General features: G+C 39.4%; 1 protein-coding gene across 3 annotated transcripts in view; it reads right to left on the reverse strand.

Moving 5' to 3' along the window:
• Window positions 1-934: 934 nt before the first annotated feature.
• TAF15 (TATA-box binding protein associated factor 15) overlaps window positions 935-13,248 on the reverse strand; it is a 38,697-nt gene continuing 26,383 nt past the window's right edge. For all 3 annotated transcript variants that reach the window (XM_032215055.1, XM_032215057.1, XM_032215056.1), the window contains 9 exons: window positions 12,403-12,437; window positions 11,765-11,797; window positions 8,669-8,778; window positions 7,022-7,151; window positions 6,464-6,562; window positions 6,118-6,205; window positions 4,748-4,836; window positions 4,565-4,655; window positions 935-1,345 (listed from right to left, as the gene is read on the reverse strand). In XM_032215055.1, the coding sequence (XP_032070946.1) occupies window positions 1,306-1,345; window positions 4,565-4,655; window positions 4,748-4,836; window positions 6,118-6,205; window positions 6,464-6,562; window positions 7,022-7,151; window positions 8,669-8,778; window positions 11,765-11,797; window positions 12,403-12,437 (715 nt within the window). In that variant the 3' untranslated portion in view covers window positions 935-1,305. The remainder of the gene's footprint in view (window positions 1,346-4,564; window positions 4,656-4,747; window positions 4,837-6,117; window positions 6,206-6,463; window positions 6,563-7,021; window positions 7,152-8,668; window positions 8,779-11,764; window positions 11,798-12,402; window positions 12,438-13,248) is intronic.

The following is a 13,248-nucleotide window of genomic DNA, read 5'->3' on the forward strand; positions in this document are numbered from 1 at the left end:
ATGGGACTACAAACTACAAACAATTGGAATAGATACGAATAAGGACTCCCTTTCAAATACAGATTTAGAAGAATCTAACAATTAGGTGGCATAAACATTTTGATAGTGGATGGTATCAGTTCTAGCTTGATGACTAGTCAGCTTTTCATTCTAGGTGCAAGTGGATAAGGGCATTCAGTGCTGGGAAATATGCTCAGAGAGCTGTTTCCATTTATTAGCTTATGGTGCTCCATTTGAGCCTTAACCAAAATAAACCCACAAATGCTGCATTCTCATCCAGAGGGAGACCTGCTGAATGCATCAATTCTCCGCTTGCACAGGTAGAGATTGGGATCCCTAAAACCCTGGGAGCCATTCAAGATTGCTTTCCCTTCAATTTTTAGTGTTAAGAGCAACATGAACATATTAGATTGATAATCAAATTGTATGATTACTGCCATGAGTGTATACAATCATGTTTTTAAAAATACCAAAGCATTGTATTTCTGTTTATTTCTCAATAATCTCTATTTTCAATTCAGTGCAGTTTTTCTCTCTCTTTCCAAATATTCTTATTTCTACAAAAATACACAAGATTCATTTTGGTAGATGGGTGGCTAATCTTAAAAAATGTAAGATTACACAGAAAGACAATCCTTAACATTAGCTTGTGTAGATGTGGACAATACCCATTAAAATTCTCAAGCTCAAAAAGATTTCGAATAAAACTTGGCTATGTATAGCCCAATTCCTCTTCTCAGCTAACAAATTTGTTAGTATATGCCAATTTGCATAATTTAGATCTAAAGAACACAAATGGTTTCATTCCAAAACTCTTCACATTTTAGAACAATCCAGATCACCATTTAAGCACCCTGTACGCAAGACTACCTCCGAGCTGAAATACAGAAAAATAAATTATTGAAATAACAATGGCTAAAAGCAGACAGGCATGTCACAAATAAACAATCAGCTTTTATTTTTTTTGTATTATAAAACATGTCAGATTTTTGGCAAATATTTTACAATTTTACTCCATCCTTATTTTAAGAGCCTGTGAACAAGTGTAGTTGATAGCTGGGGGGAAATGGGGGAATGTTGGAAATAGAAAGATGAAATTTTAATGGACTTGCTAAAAAAAAAGGAAAGGAAAAAAAAAACAGGGAAAGAGTATCCCAGTCCCTCCCACCAAATTATAAATCCAGTTTTTACATTTAATTCCACTATCCAAGAGACCATGGGATAAAGCAGCAGGCAAAACTCAGCAATTCTGCTGTGAAAAGCCATCAGAAAGAGGAAGGGGACATTCTCTGCTGTTTTTGTTTTTTAGTAGGGTCTGTTACGTTGATCACTTCTGAAGTCGTTTCTGGAAAAGAGGAAAACAATATTCAATTCTCACACTTAACTTCCTTGCAGCATATACAAAGTACATAAAGCTAGTTGCTGCAAGGGATGCCTAATAAGGACGTCGGTGTCAGTCACAAAGCAAAAGACATGGAGTTAAACCAAGGGTCCACAAACCTGGCAACTTTAAGACTTGTGGACTTCAACTCCCAGAATTCTCCAGCCAGCTGGCTGGAGAATTCTGGAAGTTGAAGTCCACAAGTCTTAAAGTTGCCAAGTTTGAAGATCTCTGAGTTAAATCATCAAGAGGTAAGGGGAAAAGAGAAACCTGGTTTAGTTGAAAGTCCTGTTCTTCCAAAAGAGCTTTCTGGTTTTCAACTTTGCCCCTAAATAAACTCAGAATATCGTAACTGGAAGTATTACAACAACCAGCAATGGCAATAAGATATAGTCAGAAGTTTACATCAGCTCTTAACTCTTCCATTCTTATTTAAAGCAACCATTGTTGTAATTTTTTTTATTTAAATTTTTTATGTCCATTTTCATTTTCATAACACACACTCACATGTATACTATACATAGCCCATATCATATAGTATTAAATAATAATTACATCAGTTCCTCTTGTCAACAATGCCCCCCCAAAAATAGAAACCCATTATAGCTCTTCTGCTCTCCATACACCTCTTTCTTCTACCACCCTCCAACTTTCTATCTTCCCTCCATCATCCTTTTCTACTCTACTTCCCCTCCCTTTCTACTGCTCCTCTCTCTACAATCCACTCCTCCTTATCCTTCTCATCTTCCCCCCTTACCCTCTCTCCTATCCTTCTCTTCCCATCTTTCTTCTTTCCCACTCCTCCTCTCCTTGGTGTATTTCCACTACATGTCAATATACTTAGCCTATCCTATTTTTAAAGAAAAAGTAGTAATAATAATAGTAATGAGAATGTAAAATAAAGAAGAAGAAAAAACAGTATACATGTGGAGTCAAATTACATTGAAATCTAACACATCTCATCTAACCTGATATATATCCCTCCCCCCACCCCCCACAACCTACCCCACCCCCCCGACTTCCCAGAACCTGTACACGGTATAGATTTTTAAAAAACACAGTCTAAGATATATTGAAAAAGAAAAAAGAATAAGAAATTAATAACATCTTTACATTGAACTTAGCTCCTCCTTGCTAAACTAACTTTAAACAATTTAAATCATTCCTGATCTTAAGCATAGGCTATCTGGAATTTCTCAGTTCCGTATTTATTTTGTATATAATCAATCCATCATCCATTGTTGTAATTTTTTAGGATCACCCAACAGGTCTCAAAAACTCTCCAAATTTTGCATTATCTGCAAAGGAAGATCCATAAACAGAGCTGCACCTACTTCTATCTGTTCTGCCAAGAAATTCCAATATAGCTTGATAGTCATGACTTCTTAAGTAACACAGAGGGGCATATTGTGGATGCTTCAAGCATGTGGCAGGACCCCAGGAAGTCTTTTCTGTGGTGGCACCCACCCTCTGGAAATATTATCCTTAAACACTGGATCTGTACTAACTCTGCTGGTTTTTTTACAAGGGCCAGAAGACATGGTTTTGCCAAAAGGCACAGGGAAGTGGGAGTGTGGTGGAGCGGGTATAATGCCTATACTGATTGTTTTAATGATGGGATTATATGCTGCAAGTTTTAGGTATTTTATCATATTTTACATAATATGTTATGTTTAATCCTTGACTTATGACCACAATTGAGTCCAGAATTTGTTACTAAGTGAGACATTTGTTAAGTGAGTTTTGTCCCATTTTATGACTTTGCTTTCACTTTGATTTCTCAAGTGAATCACTGCAGTTGTTAAGTTAGTAACATGGTTTTTAAGTGAATCTGGCATCCCCACTAACTTTGCTTGTCAGAAGGTCGCAAAAGAGAGCCACATGACCCTGGGACACAGCAACAGTCATAAATATGAACCAATTGTTAAGCATTCAAGTGTAAATCATGTGACCACGGGGATGCTGCAATGGTCACAAGTGTGAAAAATGGTCATAAGTCGCTTTTTTCAGTGCCATTGTAACTTCAAACAGTCACTAAAATGAATTGTTGTAAGTCAAGGACTACCAGTATATACTTATATATCTATCTTGTTTTTAAAACAATGTATTGTTCTTTTTTGTTTTTTATACAGTTGTATTTGTTTGTAAGCTACCCAGAGAGGAGTGACTATATACATTTAAATGATAAATAAATCAAATAGCAAATTGTTAGCAATAGTTAAATAGAAAGGTATGGAATTTAATTAACAAACTGCTAACAGCTGGATTTGTTAGTATGCAAAGATGGTTTATTAATGGGGTAGACCAGTGTTGGCAAACCTTTTCGGCACCGAGTGCCAAAATGGGAGCATGCGTGTGCGCGCACAGGGGAGCGCCAGAAACCAGAGGAGCAGCTCCCAACCGGCACACGCGCACGGGAGCACTGGAACCCAGAAGAGCAATGGGTGGCGGGTGGCGTGCCCAGAGAGATGGCTCTGCATGCCACTTCCAGCACACGTGCCATAGGTTTACCATCATGGGGGTAGACCATGTGGCTTGATACTTTCACTATGTCAAAGCTTAGGTGTGCCTGGATGGGAACTTATACTGAAGAACAGCAGGAAGTAAATAAAATAAAACCATGAACTAAAAATAAGTCTTGGAGGAATTTACAATAAACCCAGACAACTAGTGCTTATTTACCTTGAGGATTTAAGGTTTCAGACAAATTTACAACTGGCCATTAAAGGTCCAGCGGCAACCCATCCATTATTCCCAGAAGCTAAGTCAGCCAACACAAATCCCCACTTTTTATCCTCATTACTATCCTATGCAGCAGATTATCCCAACAGAGCAAACTGCCCAATGAATTTCAGGAAACCAGCTCGCTTCTACCACTATCCCATTCTGTCTTACGACAGAAGCATTTTTTTATCCCAAAAGTTTCTGGTGTGGCTAAAAGCAAAAGTGCAATCAACCTCTCCCAGAAAATCTGGTCCCTGGTTTCCTTATGAATCACACTTTTGAGACTGTCTCCTGATAGGTAGCTTGGCATTCTAGAATGAACCGGGCAGCTTTCACTGCAGGTGAGTCTCTGGAGGCCTCCAAACTTTCTCCATTACTGAACTTTGACATATCTGCCATTTCTCTGTATCATTTGAAGAAAAAAAACACTCTGTAGTTCTGTAAAAATTCAGTACCAACCTTCCTCCCATTTTGCCACCGAAGCCACCACCACGGCCACCACGGCCTCTGAACCCCCGATCACCTCCAAAACCACCTCTGCCTCGGAAATCTGCAAAGAAGGAAGATAAAACAAGAAATTCTGAATGTCACTCCAGCCAACAACATTCCCCCATTTTTTAATGGTGGCAACCATTCACACACCTCCTCCAGAGGGACGCCCATCATCCGGTCTGGGCTCATTACACTGATTGCAGGAATTCCGGCGAGCAAAGTTCATATTTCCACAGGTCCTGAAAAAGACAGGGAACACCTCTCAGTAATTGCTAAGAGACCAAGAATGAAGGTAAGGGCTACATAATCCATACATTTTATACAAGTAGTCCTCGACGTAAGATCACCATTGAGACCAACATTTCTGTTGCGAAGCGAGACAATTGTTAAGTGAATTTGCTCCGTTTTATGATCCTTCTTGCCATAGAAATCGCTGCAATAGTTAAATTAGTAACATGGTTGATAAGGGAACCTGGCTTCCCCATTCACCTTGCTAAAGTCAGAGGGTTGTGAATACTGCAACCATCATAAATGTGTCAGTTGCCAAACATTTGAATTTTGACCACGTGACCATGGAGATGCTGCAGTGGTCGTAAGTGTGAAAAATGGCGGTGTCACTTTTTTCAGTGCCGCTCTAACTTCGAACAGTCACTGAATTAACTGTTTAGGCCCTTATTTAGAAACATTGACCTTTGCCTCCTCATCTTATTAGACTTCAAATCTCATTAAGCTACAATAGTATTGGTATAACTATTGACTCCAGATGATGGACATAATCAAACAATATAAAGGAAAAAAGTGCCATTGCCTAGTAGCAAGATATTTGAGTTACCAAATGGTTTTCTGAGTGAAATCTACAACCTCTGGCAGAATCTTGCTACTGGTCCATGAGATCAGCAGGAAGGGAGCTCAAACAGATAGAAACCAGTAACCTCCGAGTGAAAGGTCAAATGCTTCTAGTTAAAGATACTAGATTACATCGGCTTCAACCTGCACTTTTGAGCAATCCTGAACAGCTACTGTCTATGAATTGGCAATCTGATGTTCCTTTGAAAGTGCAAACACTTTCCTTGACTACTGTCAGATTCCCTGTTCCATTTAAATTATTTAAAAAATTATTTTCATTTGAAAAATAAAATTAGAATGCTGCAAAACATCTAGCATCATTTTATTTGCAACAATGAACTTGGAAATAAAAAATCCTTAGGAAATAAAAATGATGGAGTAGTTGCAGCCAAGGGCTTTGTTTGAAATCTTGCACAGAATAAAGATATAGACAAACCAGATGGTTTAAGCAACCTCACTACTTTATATTCTGGATTCCTTTTTCTTATGGGTGATCAACCCCCATACCCATAGCAGCCATTTTGTGAACAGAGAAGCCTTTTGTGGCAGACATTTTGCTAGAATTGCAATGCTACCTTTCCAAAATTCCAGCTGTAATTATTGCCCCAAATATGGTAATCTACTTTTAGACTAAACTTCTAGGCTACTTCAATATCTGACTGAAAATGACTTACGGGTTAGGACAAAGCCAATCACCACTTTTGGGTTCTCCACCTCGGCCCTGGAAACCCCCTCCTCTTCCAAAGCCCCCTCCACGTGAACCTGAAAGCACAATGATATTACAATTAAAGTAAGGAAATGAGTATGTGGCCGTTATGGCAAAGACTCACAATATGCAGTATGAATAGCCTCTGACATCAAAACTGGCCAATATGTACCAGCTGTTTGATCAGGGGTAATCATGATAACTGGCTGGGCTGAAGTGTTGCTCCCATTCTCAGGGAGAAACTCCGATGAACAACCCAAAACAGAAGTGTACTACTGGACTACCACGTAAAAGGGATCTGGATCTGTTACTACCTCGGCGTCCACCACCACCTCCACTACCACCTCCTCGGATGAATTCTGGCCGCCTGGTTGCGAAGGAAACCCTGATAACACTGCCATTGAATTCTTTTCCTGGAGAGGGAAGAATAGCGATCAAGAATAAATCTAGTGGCCAACTACAAGAAGAAAATGCAATATTTAAACAATGAATCCAAAAAAACTACACTTCATACAAAACTGATAACAATGCAGAGTTCGCTTCTGCTTAGTCACATTTTATAAGGCGGTCTTCTCTAACCTGGTGGTCCATCTAATAGACTGAATTTCAGTGCTGGCCAAGGAAACTGTCTCCCACCCATGGATTCCATTTCCACAGAATCCACCCTTGCTGTAGCAGCAAGAGCCTTCATTATTATGTTTTTAACATTTTTATTTATACATCACCCAGAGTCCCTCTATGAAGGAGATGAGTGGTTTTGACAGATAAATGCATAAATAAATTCGGCTTAACAATTTTACAATCTTTGCCTGATGAGACATTTCGGTGCTCATGATTTAATTGGTTGACAAGCCCTAACGGGACAGCCTTACCATCAAACCAGTCAATGGCAGCCTTAGCAGATGGAGGGTCATCAAAAGACACTGTTGCTTCTCCTTTTGGCTTGCCAGTATCCTTGTCTGTATATAGATTTATCATAAGTTTGCCTGTCTTTTTGTTTGTCTGGAAAAAACAGAGAAAAAATTATTTTTACCATTCATGTAAGGGCTTAACAATGTAATAATGGTGAATTCTGCCATGAACTCCTCCAACATCCTTTGCTGTCCAAAATCTGTTCCTTCAAAAGATCATCCCCTTGTTCCTGCTGAACTGTATTGCTTGGCACAGTCTACTAGAACAGTGTTTCTCAACCTTGGCGACTTTAAGTCCTGTGGACTTCAACTCCCAGAATCCCCCAGCCAGCTGGCTGGGGGATTCTGGGAGTTGAAGTCCACAGGACTTAAAGTCGCCAAGGTTGAGAAACACTGTACTAGAACACTTTGTCAGGGTTCCAAATAACACCCCCAACAAAAGAAGACTCCGAGGCTTGAGTTTCCCCAAAGTTCCATTTTATTAGAGATGTCATATTGGCAGATCTGGAAAAACCTGGATCTGAAAGTTCCGAGTTTCCCCACCCAAAAGAAAGTCAAAGATCCATCCCCTGCACCCACAAGTCCATCACATGGTCCAATCAATTCCCATCTCAACTGGAGACAACCCCCAGTCACTCCCATCCAGGTGAAGGCCAAATGCCCTCGACTCCCAGAGAAAGGAATGTTGTAATGGCTAATATTCCTCCACTCTGTGTAATCCCCGCCTCTCATTTCCCAGGCACTAAATGTGGCAACACTGAAGCTCCAACAGTAAAAATGGCTTCCAGGGCTGACACACTTATGTAATGCTATCTCTTCCTTCATTTAAATCTTTCCTCTGTGCTCGTACCAGTACATACTCTCCCTGACCCAGGCCTCTCGCATTCCCTTGTACCCTTGCCTGATCCGCAGTGCTCACACACACTCCCCGACCCACACACCTTTTCCACACACCCCAATACCTGATCCATGCTTCTCTCCACCCTCACACTTCCCCTGCACATCCATAGCTTCCTCCCCCACCCGGAAGCAGCTACTTAACTTGCTGCTGCCTTAGGACTTTCAACGTCCCGCCAGCTTCTCCAGACTGGTTGCCAAAAGCTAGTTGGAGGTTGCTTCAGCTAATGATGGAGGAATTAGGTTAATAATGGCAATTAGGACTATAGGGATTGCCATTGCTAAGATATGGTGCTTTATAACCATTATCGACTTAGTGATGGAAATCCTGGTCCCAATTGTGTCATAAGTCGAGGACTACCAGAATTCTATTATTAAACACAGACGCAATGGAAGAAACCACTTATACTTCACACTCATCAAGATGGAGAACATGGATAATGGCTGCTTCACAGTACTGGAGATCTGCCACATTTAGAGATCTGCCAAATCTGAATCCAATTAAGCATCTTTTGTTAGAAATACTGCCTTTTAATTCAAGCTCACATTCTGATAGCCCACATAATTTGAATGTGTTTTACTTTGAATTTATCTATTTAAATATTTTGGTTCTGCACTGATACATTCTTTTTTTAAACACATATTCCTCCTTGTTCTTCTATTAGCCTGTATTCTTAACTGGAGTGCCTCCCTTTTTACCACCTTAAATACCTTAATTACACCTATTTGCTTGAAGTAATCAGCCACTTGTTCTGGTGAAACATCTTCTCCAAGTCCTTGTACAAAGATGGTGTTGTTATCAGAATTGTCAGACTCCGAATCTACATTTAAGAGAGCCTGGTGTTTATTTTTTAGCCAAAGTGTGTAGCTGATGCTGTACAAAGTGTCACAGGCTTTTTTTTTTCAAAATGTTCAAGAAAGTTCATTTTCTATATAACTAACGAGTCTTTATAACCCCCCCACCCCGCAATGCACTCAAGAGAATTAAATCAGGACATTTGAACTCCAGCAAGTTGAGGAAATGCATATACACTATAGATGCAGAGAAACCAAAAGCAAAGAACTACCCATGCCTATCTTAAGGAAAACCATTATGAATAATCGACTCTAAATGCATTTTTTAATCAGAAATATTAACATTTGCTAAAAGGTGTACAACTGTGCAAAGACATTTTTCACCCAATGCCAGGGACAATGAACATTACAGCAGCTGGACTGTTAAATGGATAAATTGCTTTTTGCAAGAATTTGTTTCTGATCACAATTTTAAATTTGGACTAAGACCTGTAAAGGCTATCTTCTCCTATATGAGCCTGATTAATTGTCTAATTCAGAGGCAATGTACATTACCGTATTTTTCGGAGTATAAGATGCACCCTTTTTCCTCAAAAAAGAGGCTGAAAATCTGGGTGCATCTTATACATCGAATACAGCAATTTTTTTGCCTCCTGAAGCCCTGCCCCTTCACCAAAATGCCTGTGCATAGCCTTATGAGGGCTTTCAGAGAGCTCCTAGGGGCTGGGGAGGGCAGAAATAAGCAAAAGATGAGCCATTTTTGCCCTCTCCAGCCCCCCTCCATAAGGCTATGCATGCAGTTTTTTTGACAGACAACGGCCCCGTTTTTGTGAGAAACGGGCCATTTTTTGCTCTTTTGCCCCATCCCCATCCCCCAGGAGCACTCTGCAAGCCCCAAGGCTATTCATGCCTTTTATTTAAAAAAAAAACAGGCCCATTTTCGCAAAAAACAGGCCATTTTGGGGAGGTTTGTATAGTGCAAAAAACTTTTTTTTTTCCTTTTGGAAAGCTCTTTAACTGATTGATGAGAATTACATCAATCAAGTGCTGTGCCAGCAGGAACAAAGTTAGGTGCTATAGATTGTCAGCGATTTCCTTCTCCAGCACATGGATAAATACACCTGGAAACATCTACCTAACTACCTACTCTCTCTCTCTCCCTACCTACCTACTGTATTTCTCTCTCTATCCCGCTACCTACCTACCTACACTCTCTCTCTCTCTCCCTACCTCTCTCTCCCTTTATCTACCTATCTACTCTCTCCCTACCTACTGTATTTCTTTTTCTATTTCTCTGTCTATCCCTCTACCTACCTACCTACACACACTCTCTCTTCCTACCTACCTACTATATTTCTCTATTTCTATTTCTCTCTCTCTCTCTATGCCTTTATCTACCTACCTACCTACCTATCTACCTACCTACCTACCTACCTATTCTCTCTCTCTCTCTCCCTACCTACCTACTGTCTTTCTCTCTCTTTCTCTCCCTCTTTAGCCCTCTATCTACCTACTTTTTTAAAAAAATTGCCTCATCAAAACCTTGGTGCGTCTTATACTCCGGTGCGTCTTATACTCCGGTGCGTCTTATACTCCGAAAAATACAGTAATTCTGGAAAAGCACCACCATGAAAAATGTCCTGTGACTAAAATTCCTTTCCACAAACTGAAAGCATGCATATATTGTAATTATTAATTCAGAAGTCAGCTAGACAAGTCATTTGCAAAGAATGTTAATGTATTTATGTTCTTGCCACAATATTTGATCTTTACTTGTAGTTTGTTTTTATGAATTGTTAATCTTTCAACATATATTCTGCTTCGGAGACTCTTGTTAAGCATTTTGCTGTTTACTTCAAAGTATCAAACAAATAAATAGTTAGATGAAAAGTTACCATTCACCCTGAACAAAGAATCATTTGCTATTATGCAGCTGAGGAATCTTTTCAAATAACCCCCTTTACTGGTGTTAAACATTCAAAAAAGGTTTGGCATGCAATCCTGCTATTCAACAGTAAAAGACCAACTAAGGCCATTCTAATGTACTTCTTTGGATTCTGTACAGCATTTAGGAAACCTACATTTTACCAAAAGATCATATTCATTAAGATTAGAAAACAAAAAACATCCTGCTCTCATCAAATAACCCCAAAACACCCTTGCTGGACTGAGGAGCTACATAATCTAGCATCTCTTTTCTCCAACAGTGATAAACCAAATGGCTCTAGAAAGTTTGTAAAGAGGGCTAAAACACAGCAGCCATTATGTGTGCACCTTGGATCTAGTCTGTCCTCCTCTTTTAGTCTTAGAGCCATCTAAGCCAAGGCATTTTATCAAACGTAAACTCATCTCTTTCATTTTAACTGATTCTGTTACCTATCTACAGTATTCAACAGAGAACAAAGGTTTTGTTTTTACCCATTCCTTCCCTATCATTCATGGTATTTAGTAATACGACAAGTTGTTTGGTACCAAAGGAAACCAGCAGTCCCGCTAACTCAGAATTTTCTTTGTTGACTGAAATTGCAGATTGCGCTAAGAAATGATTTAATAAACCATGATTTACAAACTACAATTGTCAGGTTTAAACAGTAGGCTTATTTGATTTTGCTTTAGTGTGTTACATGAATCTAGATACTCCAATATTAGTCCTCCAGAATTTCAGGAAAGCTTCGTTGCTGGCATTTCCTGATAAGTCTGGGAAAGGAATTCCTAGCCGCATATGTTCAATGATTATTCCAAATTTTCCCTAGTTTTATTCCAGTCTAATTAAAGGATTACTAATGGTGCCAAGAAGGCAGGGTGACATCATGAATTGAGATGGCTGAGTTATCTGCAATTTTATCCTTTCCAAAATGCTATGAACAAGCCTGCCCAAAGTCTGCCACAATTTTTGGGAACTGACCCCCTGGCATCTGGATGGCACCAGACTGGGAATGACTACCTTATATAAAACTAAAAGAGACGATCATAAAACTGTGTATCATACCAGTATATGGCTTCTACATTTACCTGCATCTGGCTTTGGCCCAAAATCCCTTTGACCTGTGAATCAGGAGAAAAAAAGCAATGGGCGTCTAAGCAACACCACACAAAAAGGAGAATCAACTATTCAGTCTTGATCTAATTAATATTAGCAATAAGATATGTGAAACCAAGAAATTGCAATTAAGAATGACACAAGATTTTGCCCAAGAAGAAAACCAATTATGGTCTCTAAGCTGAAGAGTGCCACACAGGTTTATGCTGGCGGTTGGTTGTCTTGTAGTTGCTCTTGGTCCATATAACTAAGCTCTTTGCCACAAAAATGTTCTCACTTAAGACAATGTGCTTAGAAGATTTTTTTTTGTAGATGCCATCTGAAGCCAACTAGGAGTTTCCAGAAAAATCATTTCATGCAATTGGGAAATAAAAAACAAAACAAAACCAGAAATCTCATTTTAAAAAATGTATTATAAAAACTAAAAAAAAAAAAAGCTAAGCACACACACACACCAGCCTCAGCTCAAACAGGGGGGGAAATCAAATGCTTCTAATGGATAGAAACATGAAAATACAGGTATTTGGTGGCTCGTTAGGGGTTGGGATATTTTGGCACCTTTTAATATAGAGGTTTCCACTTTAATATTTTTTTGACGCTCAGCACTTACCACCATAATTTTTGAAGCCACCTCGGTCACCACCACTGCAGAGGAAAAATTGAAGAAATGATTTCTCCTTTAAGTCTTTACATGCTGAGCCCAAGGCTCAAAAGCTGCACTTACTGAAAGTTTATTTACTGCATGTTCTATAAAAATAAGTCTAATTTGTAGTATATACTTTTTTGCACCACAGAGATTAAACAAGGAAAATAACTTTCTGTTTATGACTATACTGTAGTTGACATGACTATAGATGTCTTTTTTTTTACAAAACCCCCAAACCTATTGAGTATTTAACTGTAGAATTCCTCTTGCTCTCAGTGTCAAACTTCCCAACAATGTGGTGAGACAACAAATAGTCAATGAAAATGAAAACTGAATGCTTGCTTTAAATGAAATTGTATACATGGATTCAAATCCCACTTATCTTCAGTTAAGAACCAGAGTGCTCTCTTTCAGCCTTACCTATCTCAAAAATCTGTTGAGATTCAATTTAAAACAATATGCACTGCTTTAAGCAAGGGGGAGGAGATAAATCATCCTTAGTTATTTAAAGGCCAGCAAAAACAAGCAAAAATATCTAAATTTTAAGGAGAAAAAAATTCTATCCAGGCCCCTTAATTATCTTTATGTATTACCATGTTTCCCCGAAAAAACGACTGTCCCGAAACTAATGCCTTGCCACATTTTTCACGTGGGCCCACCCCTGAAAATAAACCCCCTGGACAACCCCTCTCCGGCCAGACAGAGCACCACTCACTGACCTAGCAGTATCCCAAAGACACCAAGCTGCATAGGAGCCGGGGGGGGGAAAGGCGCTCACGTTGCTTGCCGCCTTTGGGATACCACTAGGTT

The sequence above is a fragment of the Thamnophis elegans genome, chromosome 4 (assembly GCF_009769535.1).
Source record: "Thamnophis elegans isolate rThaEle1 chromosome 4, rThaEle1.pri, whole genome shotgun sequence".
Classification (NCBI taxonomy): domain Eukaryota; kingdom Metazoa; phylum Chordata; class Lepidosauria; order Squamata; family Colubridae; genus Thamnophis; species Thamnophis elegans.